This window comes from Streptopelia decaocto, assembly GCF_964273445.1.
Source record: "Streptopelia decaocto genome assembly, chromosome: 6".
In the NCBI taxonomy this organism is placed as follows: domain Eukaryota; kingdom Metazoa; phylum Chordata; class Aves; order Columbiformes; family Columbidae; genus Streptopelia; species Streptopelia decaocto.
The window spans coordinates 55,796,814-55,813,494 of NC_138660.1; the positions used below are offsets into that span (position 1 = coordinate 55,796,814).

Sequence of the window (16,681 nt, forward strand, 5' to 3'; positions counted from 1 at the left end):
GGTGTGGGTTGGCTCCAGGACCGCAGAAGAGTCCCTGCTCCTTTGGGTTTATTTGTATGGCCTTAATACATGGTGAGAACTGCAGGAAGCACAGCCCAGAGGCTCAGGCTGGAAGAGATATTTGTGTTGTTTTGTGTTGGGTATCTGTGCAGGGACAGTTGATTTTGTGACCATGCTTGGTATATGATGTTGTAAAACCTGCCTGCCCTGCTGCCTCTCGTCCTCAGAGCAGCTGTGTGTTGTGACCATAGCTGTGGCCAGGGGACAGCAATGTCCCCAGGGAGGAGGACAGCACCTTTAGGTGTCCACCAGCCCTGGCGGCAGTCTGGGGAGACCAGAGGCGGTATGGTGCTGCGCGAGCAGGGGATGGCATGTGACGGCTGAACTCTGCAGCATATCTGACCTGGAAAAACACTGCCTGCCTCTGAAAATGAAGACTCCTTACAAGTGTCCTTATGTAACAGATTGTCCCTACCCAGGACGGTTAAAGGGTGAATCTTCCTTCTGCCAAAGCAAATCCTAAAGGATGCAAGTTTATTCTCCCCCTGAGCTGCTTTTGGGAGAGAAGGGGAGGGGAGCAGAAGCGGGGAAGGCAGTTAACAGTTACTCTACTGTGTCCTGACATTAAGCAAGCTGCAAAAATGCTCCCAGTGTATCAGGTAGTGTACAGTGCCAGCCCTTCGCTGGAGCACGGAGAGCAAGTCTGCTGCGGAGCCTTAAATACTTTCCACCCTGACTACCTTAGCTTAACGCCTTTCAGCAGAGTTGGCAGGAAGGTTGTTTTTGTGTAGTCTCTCACCTTTCCCGGCAGCCTGGCTGACGCGCCTGTGCCACGCTGTGCTTGGGGATTGTACGTTGCAATGGGAGTAGGAGCCTCAGATCCTCTTGCTGATATGCTGAGAAAGACGTATATGGGGATTTCACGCAGGCTTTGCACGACGAACCCAAAAGGAGCACAGCCTCACCAGGTGGAGTCGGCATAGCTATGTTGCAGCTGGAGTCACAGATGCGAAAGGCTGAATTTTAAGTTTTCCGTAGGAAAAAAGTTTGGCGTTTACTGGAGTTTGCTGAGCATCAACGAGAGACTTGGCCCAAGCCTTGACACTTTGGTTTTGGATGGTGCTTCCCCGCTCTACAGAGAGATGCTACCTGTTGTGGAGGCAAGTCGCAGTGAAATATTGAGCGCAGACTGGGTTTTAAAATGCTCACTTAGGAGGTTGGTTTTGTTTTGCTTTTAGTCTCCAGTTAGACAGAAAGGCCAAGAAGCCAGAGAGGGAATGAGAAGAACTGCAACAGTATTAAGTAATATTTATTAAGAACTTCTGACTGTTTGTAAAGGCAGAGCAAGACCAGCCTTCTATCTTTAAGCCAATTGCTGGTACAAATCTAGAAAGCAGCATCATTACAGATGCAATGAGCCCTATCAGAGGGCAATTGTGTGGTATCGTTTTAGAGGCTCTGCTAATTCTGTTTCTTTAGCTTCTGCAATTTTAGCAGGAAAGGCCCAGGTGGCCAGGCAGCATCGTCGGGGGGTGGCGTGGAGAAATAACCTGATGAATTTTTCATCAACTCAACTCACTCAAATATTCTCGCCGTTAACATTTGGGGTCAATAATAAATATTAAAATCCATAGATTTAATAAGTCAATGTAGGTGTTCTCTGTCTTTTGAGACCACTTTATCTTTCCATCAAAGATGAAACAAGCTTCTCAAATGAATAAAAAATAGGGCCTCAAGTGATTACAAGTGAGAGCAATTTGGGCTCCTTTCTCAGAACCTGGCAGTAGGCACTTTTGAGTCTCTTCTGACTGCCTAGATGGTCCGCATTAGCGCTGCTCTTGCTGTTACATTTTTAGGTAAATATTTCCAACCCGTGTGTACAGACCTTCAGGAAAGGTGTTTGCTGCCACTCCAAGCGTGAGGGACGACGCGGGTCTGGATCCCGCCAGGCTCTGTTGAGTCTGATTTGCGTTGCGAGTCTAGTTTTCCTTGGTGCTTCCTATAATCTCCTCAAGTTCAAAGAGCGCTTAGCTGCTTGTCTTTGTCAAAAACCCTGTTGGAGATCTTTTATGTCGAAGATGTAGGATTTCTTCGCATGACTTTGATTATTTATTCATTCCACTTCTCTGGTGTATGATAGCGCTGATATCATGAAGACCCCTTGTCTTGCACTGCTCTTGCTCTGAAATTCATGGAGATTTAGTGCCTTTGAAATTGTTTTAAAAGGAAAGGAAAAGTTTTTGAAGTCCCCTTTTTTTCTTCTTCTTCTTCTATTCCCCTCAACAGTGCCGCAGCACATTTTTCCGGCCTTCCACGCTCCTTTGCCAATTGACATGCGCCACCAGGAAGGACGATACCATTACGAACCTCACTCTATCCACGCTATCCACGGGTAAGTCTTGCAACTCCGCTCCTGTGCCTTGCTAAAACTTCAGCTGCCCATGGTACGCTGAATCCCACTGCTGAGGTCCCAGGGAATTGCTGCCCTCTTGGCAGGCTGACCCTGCTGGCCGCCCTCCACCCCGCTGTTCCCATCCAGTGGCAATACAGACCTGCCTGGAAGGTCCCACTGCTGCTCTACAGCTCCATTAAACCTACAGAAGTGCCATATAACAGCGGGGTCGGAGTACGGGGCTTCTATATTGTTATCCCGCTGTGGTCCCAGGGACAGGCTTGACTTGCGTTTTTGCCCCCACGGTGTTTTTCACATCATGCAGTGCCTGGGTCATTTCTGGCACCATCTAGGCAAAGACCCAGCACTGCTCCCTCCATTTGGAGACTTCACGTACCGTGCTTCCCTGCATGCTGGTTGGAGGATGTCAGCAAAAAGCTGCTGGGAATGCTGTAATTCAGTTCGTTTACACCGGATGACCGCCCGGACAGGCTGGGTGCTGTTTTCTAAAATGTGGTAAAGAGGCAGGTCCTCACGTGGGTGTCCATGTCTGCTATGGAGGACCCTGGGTTTTGTTGGTGACCTCCTCACATGAGCCCTTGCTTTCCTGGGGCAGTGGGTGGGCAGCAACCACAGGTGCCGCTCGGGGTTTGTACCCTGAGAGGGGGGATCATGGTTAATCTCCTCATCCAGGACATGACAGCTCAATAATCCTTGATGCCTTGGAGGACATGTTTATAGAGTGATCTGGGCTCACCTCCTGTAAGCTTTGATTGGGGCAGGGAAAAAGGAGACAGCGAGGATGTGAACAGAGGCTGGAGTGAACAGGTGGCTGGAAGGGTTTTTCCTTGTCTCTGAAATGCACGATCTCCACGGGAAGTGAGGAGCAGCCTGATGGGGTTGATGGTCCCACGACCACCCTGGAATTCTTCAACTCGTGGTTGTAACACAGTGCTCAGCCATCAGCTGAGAGACCGGTCCCAGGGCACTTGGGCACTTGGTGCAGGGGAACACAAAAGGGCTGCAAATATTTTGCAAGAAGAGCAAAACCTCTCATTTCACCCCCCAGAGCCCCATTGCAGCTTTGCTGTCCGACTGAGGTCGCTTTGCAGGAGCCGTTCGTAGAGCTGTGCTTTTTGTGGGTAGGTGTGAGTGGGGGAACGGTCCCCGGGAGGCAAGTAACACAGACGGCGGCAGCCGGGAGATCTGTGGAGTCCCACAGCTACCAGGGCTTTATTCCGCTTCCAAAATGCTGTGGGAAAACAATGATAGGGCATTCCCCTCATCCTACCAGAAGAAAAGTCGTCGTCTTTTTGGCTAACAGTCAGTTTAACTGGATGTTTAAAGGGGCAGAGCAGCTGTGTGCAAAGTGGAAAAGACAGAGCATGTTGCTAACATGCATGCAAGGACATGCAAAAATTGTAGGAAAAGGAAAGACAGATTAATAAAAGAACGTACTGGGAGATAGTTAAAAAGGCAGAGCCCTGGCTAATAAAGCACATACTGAATTCTGAAGGGGGCAATATTGAAAACAGTGGTTAGAAGAGAGGGTGGCAGATGCCCAGATGGTTGGCACAGGTTATCTGTGTGCCCTGCTCAGTGCTTCACTTCACTCCTTGTGAGAAGGACTGGGTGAGCTTCATCTGGCCTGGGGCTCACAGCAATTTCTTCTGTGGGGTCATGAAGCAGGTTCTTCTCCAAAATGCAACCGAGGGCTCACCAGCTGGTGTTATGTACCTGTGAATTATATCCCCCAGTGACGGGAGCCAGTGTTTTATCATATTGAGGTTGTTCAGCTGATCAACCCTGACCAAGTGTACAGTGCTGATAGATTGTTTCCGTTCATCTGTGCCAATACTGACACTCCACTGTCTTAGCAGTGACCCCATTTGTCTGTCAGCAGACCAAGAGTGTCCTGCTTAGTATTTGGGTAGAGTTGTTGGCAAATTCCTATTGACCCTCTTTGGGACCCTTCCACTTCCCAGCAGCATCTCTCACAAAAACTATTTATGAGGTACTGGATAGAAAACTTGGCTACTGGTCTTAAAAGAGGAAACACAGTCTTCTTTGAAACTACCTGGGCATTGCTCTGAAGGGTGCCTGTGGGGCTGGTGAAGTACCAAAGCCAAGCAGCCAACTGCTTCTTGGCTGTGAGGGTCTTCTAGGGTCAAGGGAATACCACTTCTGTTTGACTCTTCTCCAGGTGCCCTGGCCTACAGCACAACCACACTAGGAAAATTCTCACTAGCTGTAGAGGTAGTCTCTCAACCATTTTTTTGCTTTCAGTTTTATTTGCTAACATCTTAACCTCACCTCCTGCCCCTTCCTCCTCTAGTTTTTGTTCTACCTGTCTTTTGTCTTCCTCTTCCCTCCTCCAGTCTCTACTCTGGAGGTCATAACATAGTGGTCACCCTTCTCACTAGAGGATGACTAGTGTGAAATCATCTAGAATATAGTGGTGGACCTGAGCTAGGACGTACTTAGTGGTTGCTTGATTCTTGTTCAATAGGCTGTGTGGACTCTGTGTGCACAGCTGAACCCCTAGAAATTTGTACTCCATCCAGATGGTGCAGAAATACATCCTTCTGTTTAAAGTAAACAACTCAAAAAAAGAAAAAAGGCAAGTGCATATTTTCACTCTAGAAAATTATGCCAAATATTTGGAAGAAAAATTGTGTGACTGAGTTTTGGCTTTATGATTAATGTGATTGGTGCTTGACAGAGAGGCCCCAATTCATCAAGCCCACATTCTAGCTGTCTGCTGTCTTGCTGGTACCAAATTTATCTAATTACATGAACATTGCACAGCAAATTAAGTGTAGTCTCATTTGTTGCTAACTATGCGGCCTTATTATCTGCCTGCTGCCTTATGTCAAAGGTTTGTTTCTTGATTGCTTGATGTGACACAGCAGTGCATTCCCCTTCATCACTGTTTGCATTTGAGAACATCCGTTATTTTATCCTAACTGGAGGGAACTCATCTGCAAGACTGTCTTGAGCAGGACCACCTCTGGGACTCTTTTCTGGAGAGTATGGATAGGAATATGGAAAATTGTTAGTAAAAGACCCATGTGCCAAGATGGGGGCCGGAAAGATTTGCTGCATTTCTGCTCATTGTTATCAGCCTTTATGTCTCAGTGATTTCCTTGTGAAGCAAAATGGCACACAATTTCCAGGACTTGAGTCTTCTTCCAAATCACTTGGCATTTATTATATAGATACAGAAGCAGATCATGTTGAAATTTCCTTGAAGTGTACTTCTAGAGATTTTTTTCAGGGTGTTTTATTGTTTCTCCAATCATTAGGACAACTCACTTTTCAGTTCGAACTCTGTTTTTATTTATTTGGTGATACATTTTTCAAACTTGGTTTGTTTGTTTTTTTTTTTTGACATTGACAACAATTTGGCAGAATCATGGTGCTCGCTTGGCCTGTCTAAGAAAATGAAGTACCTCATTGAGATGGTCCTTGATCTCTCTGCAGTGCAAACCAACAGGAATCTTGTGAATTCAAGGCATTGTTCTGGATTCTGATGCTTGTGAGCTTGTGGTCATATGGAGGATGGTGGGAGAGGCAGGACTGGACCTCAGTGAACACTATGAAAAGATGTAATGTAGAATGGAGTAAAACTGGGGGGGATGAAATGGGATGAAATCTATTGCAGGAGAGTAGAATTGGAGCTGAATGAATAAATGAAATTATATCGGTACATACAATTTTTTTGAGGCATCATTTCCACAAAGCAACATTTGTTGAATATTAAGGTTGCAAACTACAACACTGAAAAGCTAAGAAATTACATAAAAATAAATTTGGAGATTTTGACTCATTTTGTACACCACTGCGATGATGCATTAAATTAGAGAGCCGCATACCATTTTCCCTGAGATCCCTGCCTCTTCCACAGCACAGGATGGCCCAGGCTCTGCGGAAGAGCAGTGGCAGGTGTTACATGTGTTTTCTGCATGCAGCTTTTATTCATTTCTCAGAATTTCACTCTGCACCGTTTGTTCTAGTCAGAACATAGATCAGCGTTACTGGAGCAAAAGTCGTCAGCTAGGGTGTTAGAGCAGGTTCAAAGTTGAACCAATCAAACTCACTTCATAGATTAGAACAGGTCCTTTTCTAACAACGAGGGTGTTTTGTATCTTAGCGAGCTTCTTCACAGAAGCCTGCTCTACCGGGGCCCGGTCTCTGCAATAACTCCATGCAGTTTAAAAGGGGACTCTTACTGTCAGCCTTGCAAGATCAAGCCCTTGACTGCACAGGAGAGCTGCTGGCAGATATGCAGGTGATTACGGATAGTTCCCTTCCACTCCTCACTTTCAGGTGTGCTTAACTACTCTCAACTTTTTATTTTAAAAACACAACAAAAATAACTAAAAACTCCTTAGCGCAGCCTAAAAGTTCCTGCCAATGCAAGAGCCTTCAGGGCTAACCCTTGTAAACAGCATGCCTAGGCTTGACTCAGCAAGAATCTTTTTTAACAGTAGCTCCTAAACTGTGGTTAAAACCCATCAGGCATTACACAGTGTAACAAACAAAAGCAGCCTTGTTTTTCTACCGACATCCTGGTGGTGTTGCAGGATGCAGTTCTGACATTATTTATAAACAAAATATTGTTGTTGCTCTTCTGTGTGCACATAAAAATAGTAAAAAAAAACAAAAAACAAAAAACAAAAAACCAAACAAACCCTGAGCTGATAGTTAAAAATTCAATGGCTTTCAGGAAGACTGAATTATCTCAAAGACTTAAACACAGAGAAGACTCCATCTCCATGATAATGTGGAGTTGCCCTTAATTTCCCTCTGGTAGGGATTTTATCTGGTTTAATCATGGATCGTTCTCCATTTCCCTGAGTTCTTAATATATTACAGATTTTCCCTGATATTCAGCCTACACGTTTTTTCTTTATCTGATCCTGTTACCCCTCCTTGTTGAAGTTTGTTTTCTTTTGACTGTGTTAAAAATTACAGAATACGTTTTCAGGACCAGTTCCAATGTTCTGGAGCTGTTTAGGCAAAGTAATTCACAGGTGGGCAAGGTGACTGTTAAACTTTTCATCATAAAAGGACTATGTCTCAAGTGTTTACAAATTTGCCTGATTTCATGTCGAACCCAAGATTTTCCGTGTTGGATATCTGTTTCAGGATGGTTTTCTCTTTCCTTTGTTGTTTTTATGACATTCAGCCAAGGGAGGCCAAGTGGGGTTAAGGGAAAATATGTTTTTTAGACATACAAAAAATAATTGTTATCATTTTGCAACTGTTCCTTGAGAAAGACCAGTGTCTCTTGCTTTAACGTGGAAATTTGCTATTGTCACAGATGTGCCTTTTGCTGCTCCTATTTTAAGAAAAACACACAAAAAGCTCCTCAATTTTGCCAGATAGAAATCCTTTGAAAAAATCTCACTTCCAACGCACTCAGTGAAGGGGTGTCAGAGTTTTGCAGCAAAATGTTCCACACATGCCCATGGCCCTGACCACCCTCTTGCCGAGCCCTGCCAGAGATTCCCTGCCAGGGCTCCCCATTTTCTGCCAGGGGATTCGTGACCACAGCCGATGGCTGAGAGCAGCCGGTTACGTCGCAGGCTTGTGGAGCTGTCTTTGTGCATATTGGGCGCGTGTAAAGTGCCTTTGGTTAACCTCCGCGGGACATGGCTCCCACGAGGCTGCAGCTTTGATCCCATGCATGGGACCCCAGGTAACATTCAATCCTGCAGCAAGGAGCCTGCTTGGTTGAGCCACAGAACATACACGCCAATAAAACCTGTGTGTTTTCATATTTACTTTGCTACCAGAGTAGAAAATCTTTGGCAGGTCGTGATTGATGGTACTGTGCTGCTTTGGAGATAGAGCAAGCTCCCTCCGGAGTCAAAGCAAACAGCTGCTCAGAGAGACCTTCTTATGTGTTTTGTGAAGTTTTACGACTTTCACCAAATAGATACATTGCTCATTTGGGAAACAGGTTTGGGGGCTCCCACATCCAATTTATTCTGTCCCCTCCTTTCCCACATGCTTCTTCTATTTATTTAAGAAAATAAGAATGTGTGAGTACGCAATGGTTTGCAGAGGTTGGTCCCCTCTAGAATGCTGGTTCAAACTTTTCCCTGGTCTGTAATTAGCAGGAGTGTGTTGCTTTTAGGTGGCTCTTTGGTAACCTACAGGAGGTGATTTGGGGAACTTTCAATACCAATTTCACTATAAAACTACTAGGATTAGTACTTGATGGTCACTTGATCCATCTCCAGGAGACCACAGATTAAATACTGGGTTGCTGCTGTCCTGATTTGGGAGGTGGAAAAATTACTTCAATGCCATCTGTACTTTAGTTTTCCCACCTCCAAAATGCCATTACAGTAATAACCTCCTGATGTTTTGAGAGCTAAGAAAAGTCAGATGGTCTGTGACTTGCTTGGCTACGCAGAAGGGGCTTGTGACATGTTTTCGGTATCGGGAAAGAAGTGCGCAGCGCTCCCTACCTGTGCAGAAACTGAGAAGGTACACGCTTAACATCTTCTGACCTCAGTGGGAGGACAGGTTGATCAGGTCCTCTGAAAATGGGGCAGATATAATCCAAAACAATCATCAGGGCAAGAATGTTTTTGTAGGTTTTTCCAGTCTGATAAACTATTCTATGGGGAAAAAAAAAAAAACAAAAACAAAAACCAAAAAAAAAAAAAAAAACCCACCCAAAAAACAAACCTCAAGCAACCAAATACAAAACGCCACAGCTTTCGCTTGAATTTTGTTAACAATTTCCAGGCATTTTCCACAGTGAGATTTGTACATCTATGCTGTTCCTTAAATCGAGGATAGTTTCATCATGTATGTTTGGTTAAATAGCCTTCAGAATTCTTTGCAAAACTCAAATCTGAAGTCCAGAGGGACCTGAGGTTGTAGGGTTTAGAGTCACTAAATTGCAGTAAGACACAGATTTGACTAAGAAATATTTGGGTGGCATCTTCAGTTGCCGAATGCCAATGGCATCACACTGGAGAGAGGGGCCTTGGTGAGCTCAGATGGAGTCATGACCATTAGCATTTTGTGAAGATCTAGGCCACCGAGTTGCTGGTGCTGTGACACCACAACTTCACTGAATGAAAAACCGCATCTCTAATTTAGCCTAATCACTGCCAGAAGTGTAAAAAAGGCTGAGGTTTTATTTAGTATTGCGAACAAGAGCCTGATCTCTGAGGTCTTTTATGTAAACCTCTGGCATGTGTTCGTTTAATATGATGTCACTCTGTAATCCACCATTGCTTTTAAATGTCATTCTCAGAGCTTCATGTCAGCAAGTCTTAAGTGATAATCCCTTTGCTTACCTCACTTTATAGTAGATTAAAAGTGACTTCATGCTTCCACCTTATCCACTGTTAAGCTTGAGCTTTAGGAAAAATTTATTTGAACTCTATTCTCCTGCTGCTTTCTAAAGAGTTTCTAAACAGAGAGTTCAGTTCTCTCAGAAGCTATCTCAATGGTATTGCCCATTCTCCATTGCTTTCAGCATCCTGTGAAAATGGATAAATGTTCAGTGCCAATCTCCTGCCCTTTTAAACTCCAGTGTTAGGAATTCATTTCTCAAGGTTTCTTTTGACTAAATGTGGAGCATTGCCCCTCCTGGCCTCTTCTTTTTCTTAATCCTAAATAAATCCCCTCTCTAGATGGTGTTTCACCTCTCACCAGCTTCTTACAGTCATGAGGACAAGAGACAATGAGACCTGTTGCAATGTTTCGCTCCTGTGTAGCACTTTCTCCTGTGTAGCACAGGGGTGTGCAGGTTCCCCCTTTCTAGTCCTGTGTCTCCTGGTTAAACTTTTATTTTATGCTGTATCAAATCCTTTCTTAGTATAAAAATCTCTCCATGCAGTTCATCTTCCTAGTCCACTCTCCTTCTTTTCTCTCCCCGAATCTCACCCTTCTGCTCCTAGCCCACCTCCTTGTGTAACATGTCCCTCCAGATACTTGCTGCATGTTGTCATATCCTTCCTCCCCGCACTAATGAACTGGCCAGGCTGCAGCCTGCAGCATATACTCAAGTATCAGTCTGCTCAGCCTGCTCATGTGCACTGTGTTTCTCTGAATTCCTTCCAGTGTGTGTGGAGATAAATGGACAAAACCCATCCTTCCCATTGGCTTGTGAAATGAAGCCTGCGGCACATCACTATTCAGGTGCTGGTTAATCTGGGTTCCCAGCTACCAGTGGCCATGGGAAGCAAATAACACAAGGTGCTGAGAGATAAAAACTAATGGCAGGAACACTGGCTTGTGATACTGGAAGAAAGATGTAGGATTTTTAATGTTCATACAGAGCGGAAATTTTAAAATCTCATCCAAAAGTTCCCCCCACGCAATAAAAAGCAGAGAAGTCAATTTACCCTGGAAGGACGAAGGACTGAGTCAACTCTGCTGGGATTAGAACATGTGGTTCGAGGGATCCTAGGTATTTCAAGTCTGATTCTCAGACCACCCAGATGGCTAGGGAAAAGGAAAAAAAATAATATTAATAATAAAAAAATAAAAGACCCTATTTGGCAGAACTGTGGCTCTAGATACCCTGCCTGCAGCTAACGCAGCACACACACATCTGCACAAACCAAAGGGCAGAACTGGGTCCTGCTACTCTGGCAAATCTCAGATCTGCAGAGTGCTCTGGTGGGAACGTATGCATTTTAGTGAAACTCCTAGGTCCCTGACTTTGACACTAAACCACGTATGCATGTTTTTCTTCCATGTTCCAGACCATTTTGAGAATTTGTGATTTTACACAATTTTCTGTCTTGAACGTTTTTCATGCCTGTTCTTTTATGTCTCACCATTGATATTAAATAGACATATAACAGAGCTAAAACTTAGAACAAGGGTGTTAAACTCATTTCCAACGGAGGCCCCATCAGCGTCAGGGTTGCCTTCAAAGGGCTGAATGTAATTTTAGGAGTAGTAGGAGTAGTTACGTGTATACAGTCCTAAAATTACATTCAGCCCTTTGAAGGCAACACTGATGCTGCTGGGGCCCCCGGTGAAAATGAGTTTGACACCCCTGATCTAGTGCATTACTCAAGGGTCAGATGTTAAAAGTGCTTGTAGGATTTCAGATCACAAATCCCAACAAGGGTCTGGTTAACAAAGTTATTTTGAAAGTAGGTGTGGTGGGTTTCATAGTAGTGTTGACCCTTAGGGCTGACTTGTCAGGGACTGGTAATGCAAAGACACAGTGGGTTTTTTCAAGCATGCTGGATCCCAGTAACTCTCCCAAACTTAGTTGAAACTCAGGATCTCAAAGCCAGCCATAGTAAAGGAGTTAAGTACCTAAAAATTAATAAAATGGCTGGAATGGAGCTTAGAAACACAAAAACCACATTAATGAGGTGCTTCGTGCATGCTTGGAGCGCAGCATATGCATCCAGGTCATACAGCTCCTGTAGGACCGATGGGGATGTTTTCTGCCCTGTGTCCTCTCTGTAGTAGGAATGGGCATGATGGAAAAACTATATTCAAGGTTTAGTTGGTTTCAGGTGGCCAGGCTCAACTTCAAGGGCAAGTTTCCTGCATTCTCTGTGCTCACTTTATTGGCATGTATGAGGTTAGGTTTTGATAGAATTGATCATGGTAGCTGATAGTGAAACCGGAAGATTGTGAGTCTTTGGATGATTTTTTTAAGTGGATACTTGTGGGGAGGACTACCTTACAGCAAGGCAGGAACCTGGGAGGTAGGAGCTGGTTTTTTCCACCCCCTGGGCAGCAGAAAGACCTGTAACATGGTCTCGCTGCTGCTGAGTGTCTCCTGTTAGATTAAATGTGAGAGTTAGGCGGCACCACCACCTCCTGCCCTTCCTACAAGTGCAGTGGTGCGTCAGTGTTTCTTTCACACAGGAGGAGCCACCTCACAGTAGAGGTATTTCTTCTTGCCACAACTCATTTTTTTCTCTTTCTTACACCTCCCCCTACCCCGCACATATGTACCCAATTCACATATAACAGCACCTGGGTGCAGTCAGGTATGTACGAATAAATATGTTAAAGCTGTGTGAAATGCAATCACATTCAGCTTTTGAATTTAAGTCTCTCTGAGAAATAAATGTGTTCCTAAATCCTGTAAGGGCCTTTGAAATATTTTCCTTTCAATCCTGTAAACGCATCCTGGAGAAGAATTTGTCTTATCTTCCTCTTGCCCCTTCATGAGAGACTTCCCTAGCTTGGTTCTGCAACTGCTTAAATTACTTTTGATTTGCAAACCAACTACTGGACATGGTACCTACTAATTGAACACTTCGTCTGAAAGCTTCTTAAGATCCCACAGAGTAACCACACATTCAAAATTACCACTGGTAGAGGAAAGGCTACCAGAGTGTGGTTAATACATTAAAAATAGGAAAGTTTCAAGCTTATGGCTGCAGTAGGGCAATGTTCTTACATGCATATTCTTGTCTGAGACTATTTGTCTTCACTGTGAGATGAAACACTTGATTTTAAATGCTCTCTTTCATCCCAACTCAAGTACAGTATGGTATTTTACAAGAGAAAACTGCATTGCAGATGACAAAAAGCAGGTTGTAGAAAGCTAAGATTCAATCATCAAGTCTGTAAATGAAAGGAAGATCAAACTAATGGGGATTAGCAGAGAAGGAGAAGAGATATTTGTATAAGATATTTGAAAATAAATGATGAGCTGATGAGGCAGAGGGACATAATGTGATCTAGACTACAGAGTTGTTTTTAAGTCTCTGTTCAGGAAAACATCTAAGTACATGCTTAATTAGAAATAACTGCTTAGGTCTGTTGACTTCAGAGGAACTATGTGCATGTTCACATAGTGTCCTGGAGAGAGGTGTTCTGAAAATGCCATAAAATATAAATGTTTACTAAATCCCACTTGTGCATTCCTGCTGTAAAAATAGTTTGTATTAGAGATTTTTCTTGTGTCAATATGGATATGGCAGTTGTCTTCAGACCTGTTACAGTAATTTGTTCATATTCTCATTAAGGGCTTCAATTATGTTTCTTTAGATAATTTTGGCAAAGTAGAAGTCAGGGCCTAATGAAGAGGGACTAGAGCTCTGTGGTTACTTCCACGTAACCATGCTGTGAGTTCAGCATCATCACAGAGATCCCAGAACTGGTGCCAAACAGGCCAACCTGGAGGAGCCTTCTGCAATGGTACCATGTGGACAAAATGTCCTGGTGTTTGCTTCCTAAGAGGGGCAAGTTTTCAAGGAATTAATGATGTTTGAGGTGCTACTTTGGGTAACTGATCACTGCTCAGGTCAGACAGTGTGATGATCCTGCTTGTTTGACAAGATCTTCAAGGAGTCAATGATGTTTTCAGTTCTCTGGAAGGAACTGAAATGAGATCTTTGTTGATGTTTTTACCCTGATCATGGGGTACCCATTTTGTGATGGCGTCTTGTTGGGGTCAGCATGGGAATTAGTATATGGTAGGGACCAGGTGAGGGTAACTTCATAATCTGTAGACCAGTGGGAATGATTTTGTAGTTGGTTCCTGGGGAAGGAATTGTATAAAAGCGGTTTCTAGCTTTTTCCCTTTTTTCCTAGTCTCCAGCCCAACTGTTTCTCTGTAAGAAGTAATGCCAGGAACTGATGAAAAGTGAGGTATCTGTGAAGTTTTATCCAGTATGTTTCAACACTTAATAGTTATTACCTGTTTTTATATTCCAGTAGAAGCTTCTAAACAGAGAAATTATCATAGTGAGATGAGTGTCAGCAGACCCCCAAACACTTTATTTGCTTGAAAAAATAGAAGACTTCCAAACTCCAAATAGATTTTCAGCCATCTTTGGAAAATAAATCATACTTGTGCACATAAGCAAACCAATTTTCGTGTTAGGTCAGGAAAGTTCAAACCCTCCTTTGGGGCAGACGGCTATGAGATGACCAGAATGTAAGAGACTAAAATGAAATTGAGCCAGGTTAGATATTTTACAACCCAGGTCTTTCTTAAGAGTCCCACAGGATCTCTACTGAGGACAAATGCACTGGACTTTTGGGCTTTAGCAGATAAGAATGACAGCTGCTCCGTATTCCACATCAGAGCGTCGTCAGGTAGTGTTGCTTAATGAGTCAGAGGGAAAGGCTCTTCCCCACCAACACCACTTCCTCCATGTCCTGGGATTTTATTTGCAAGTCATCTACTCAAGTCTTGGCTAGGTCTTGACCTCTCTTGGCACGTGAGGTCTAAATCTGGTATGACTCCAGACTTCTCTCGACTGCGTCTGGTTTGAATCCTGTAGGTGCTGAGATGAGTGTTACCGCAAGAATAAGAAACTCCTCAAAGAGTTGTTTGTTTTCTTAAGAGCCGGCTTCTGCCAAATGTGAAGATGGTAGGAACGCTGTGAGCTGTAGCTTCGTTCCCTTGAGGTCCTGATGTGCTGATGGACCTCAAGGATCCTATCAGTCTGGTTTCTCCATGCTTGGTCTCTGCAGAGCAGGATTTGCATTTCTGGTGCATTATGTGACAGTTGCTGATAAGCAGGGATGGTGAGCAGAGACTTCGTCTTGGCTTGTGCATGGATGTCATAGGTGAGTGACCTTTCCCAGGGTGGCTCAGTGAGTAAATGGCACAAACTGAGGGACAGAAAATTCCTTGAGGTGCCTTGCGCTGAAGAGCAGGTCATGCTTCCTCCCAAAATCTTGCATTAGATGCAGTGGTTTCCTATCCTTTCATTTGTTTTTTTGACTACATTGCCAAACCGTCCTTCATCCAGGCTCTAGTTGCTGTAATTGATTTCACTGCTTTGCTTTTCGTAAACCTAACCCCAGCCCTCCTGGCTTCAAGTTCATTGGTGGCTTTTCTCTCAGGCAGGGCAATTTTGTGGTTCACACATTCACCAGCAAAACTGCTGTGATCTATAAACTTCCAGTGCAACAAGGATCTGTGTGTACATGTGTTTGTGTGTGTGTAGTCTCCCTAACTCACCAGTGCAAGGTCTTAACCCAATCTCCTCTCTCTGTTACCACCCTAAGTGGGTGAAAGCTAGGCTGAAGATAATGTCCTTGCCTATAGCGCATCATGGTCTGTGCTCCCCCTCATTGCATTTGAGTTTCAAATGAAAAAGCCTCTGGAGTCCAGGAGCAAATTGTTTATTAAAATGAAACTGGAAACTTTTAGAAGCTGTTCTTGAAGGCTGGTAGTAGAACATAGAGATGGTGCAGCCAGGGAATCTGGCATCATTGGGAGTGTCACAAGAGCTTGACAAATATGCCAGTAAAAATCCATGAGTACAAGCACATGAGCTACATTTGTTGTTCATTTTTGGCTCGTTCAACTTTTTTCCTGCTTCATTGAACAGCAGAATGAGAGCTTTCCAGCACAACTTGGGTAATTAAAACTTATCTCCTGCCCATAGGTCTTTACAACTCTTCTACCACTTCTGTCTCCCAGATACTCTGTAACTGAGCTTAGAAAATGGCCTGGGCATTCTTGTACTTCTTTTATTGGCTACAAGCTCTTTTGTAGCAGGCGTGAAGGGTTGGATTAATTCTCACGGCATTCATGAGTACCAAATATGTACTGCAGTGCTGGATAGGAGTAATTATTTTGCCATTACATTATGAACAGCTTTGCCCTGTAATATGATGCACATAAAGGAAATTGTTAATATTAGAAGTTCAGTTTAGGATAGTTGAATTTCCTTGGTTACTAGTAACACTATAGATTATTTAAACCATAAAATATTTTTAAATCCACTTTATTTTCACCTGTTACGTCAACTTTTTATTTTAACAAATCATGCAGCTGCTGGATCTAAAAAAATCCCAAAACATGCAAAGTGCAGGACCTTAAGTCCTATTTTCAAAGAAAAGTCCAAGCCAGAAATATTTAGACATCAAAATCCCATCAGCAGCCTGTTTCTACAATGAATGTGCGTAGGAGCCTAAAAGGCACTGAAATGAACTTGGGCTGCAAAAGATACTTGAAGGTGCAAAAAGATGACTGGTGGGACTTTCAAAAGCTGCTTCCACATGGAAAATCTTGCTGCTGGAATTTCAGCATAGCTTTCCAGGGTTGGTTTGGATGTTGCTGTGTTGTCTAAACAGGTAAAATAATCCACTGCACCTCAGCAGTTCTGTTTTCTCATTCCCAGACCACAATACAATGGCCTTGTGTTTGTCTTCTCCAAAACTAGAGAGAAATGTTTAAGTAAAATTTTGTGCTGAATTATTAAAACCATTGCAAATGTTTTCATTAAAATTTGAGCATGTTTAATATCCCTTCTCTCAAATTTTAAATAGAAACAATACTTTGTGAGTTAATTACCTGGTAATATCTCT

The 16,681-nt window shown here is 43.6% G+C and overlaps 1 protein-coding gene across 1 annotated transcript in view; it reads left to right on the top strand.

The window, feature by feature from the left end:
* GLI2 (GLI family zinc finger 2) overlaps positions 1 to 16,681 on the top strand; it is a 195,341-nt gene that overhangs the window by 123,619 nt on the left and 55,041 nt on the right. The window contains exon 3 of the mRNA XM_082056807.1: positions 2,287 to 2,392. Coding sequence (XP_081912933.1) covers positions 2,287 to 2,392 — 106 coding nt within the window. The remainder of the gene's footprint in view (positions 1 to 2,286; positions 2,393 to 16,681) is intronic.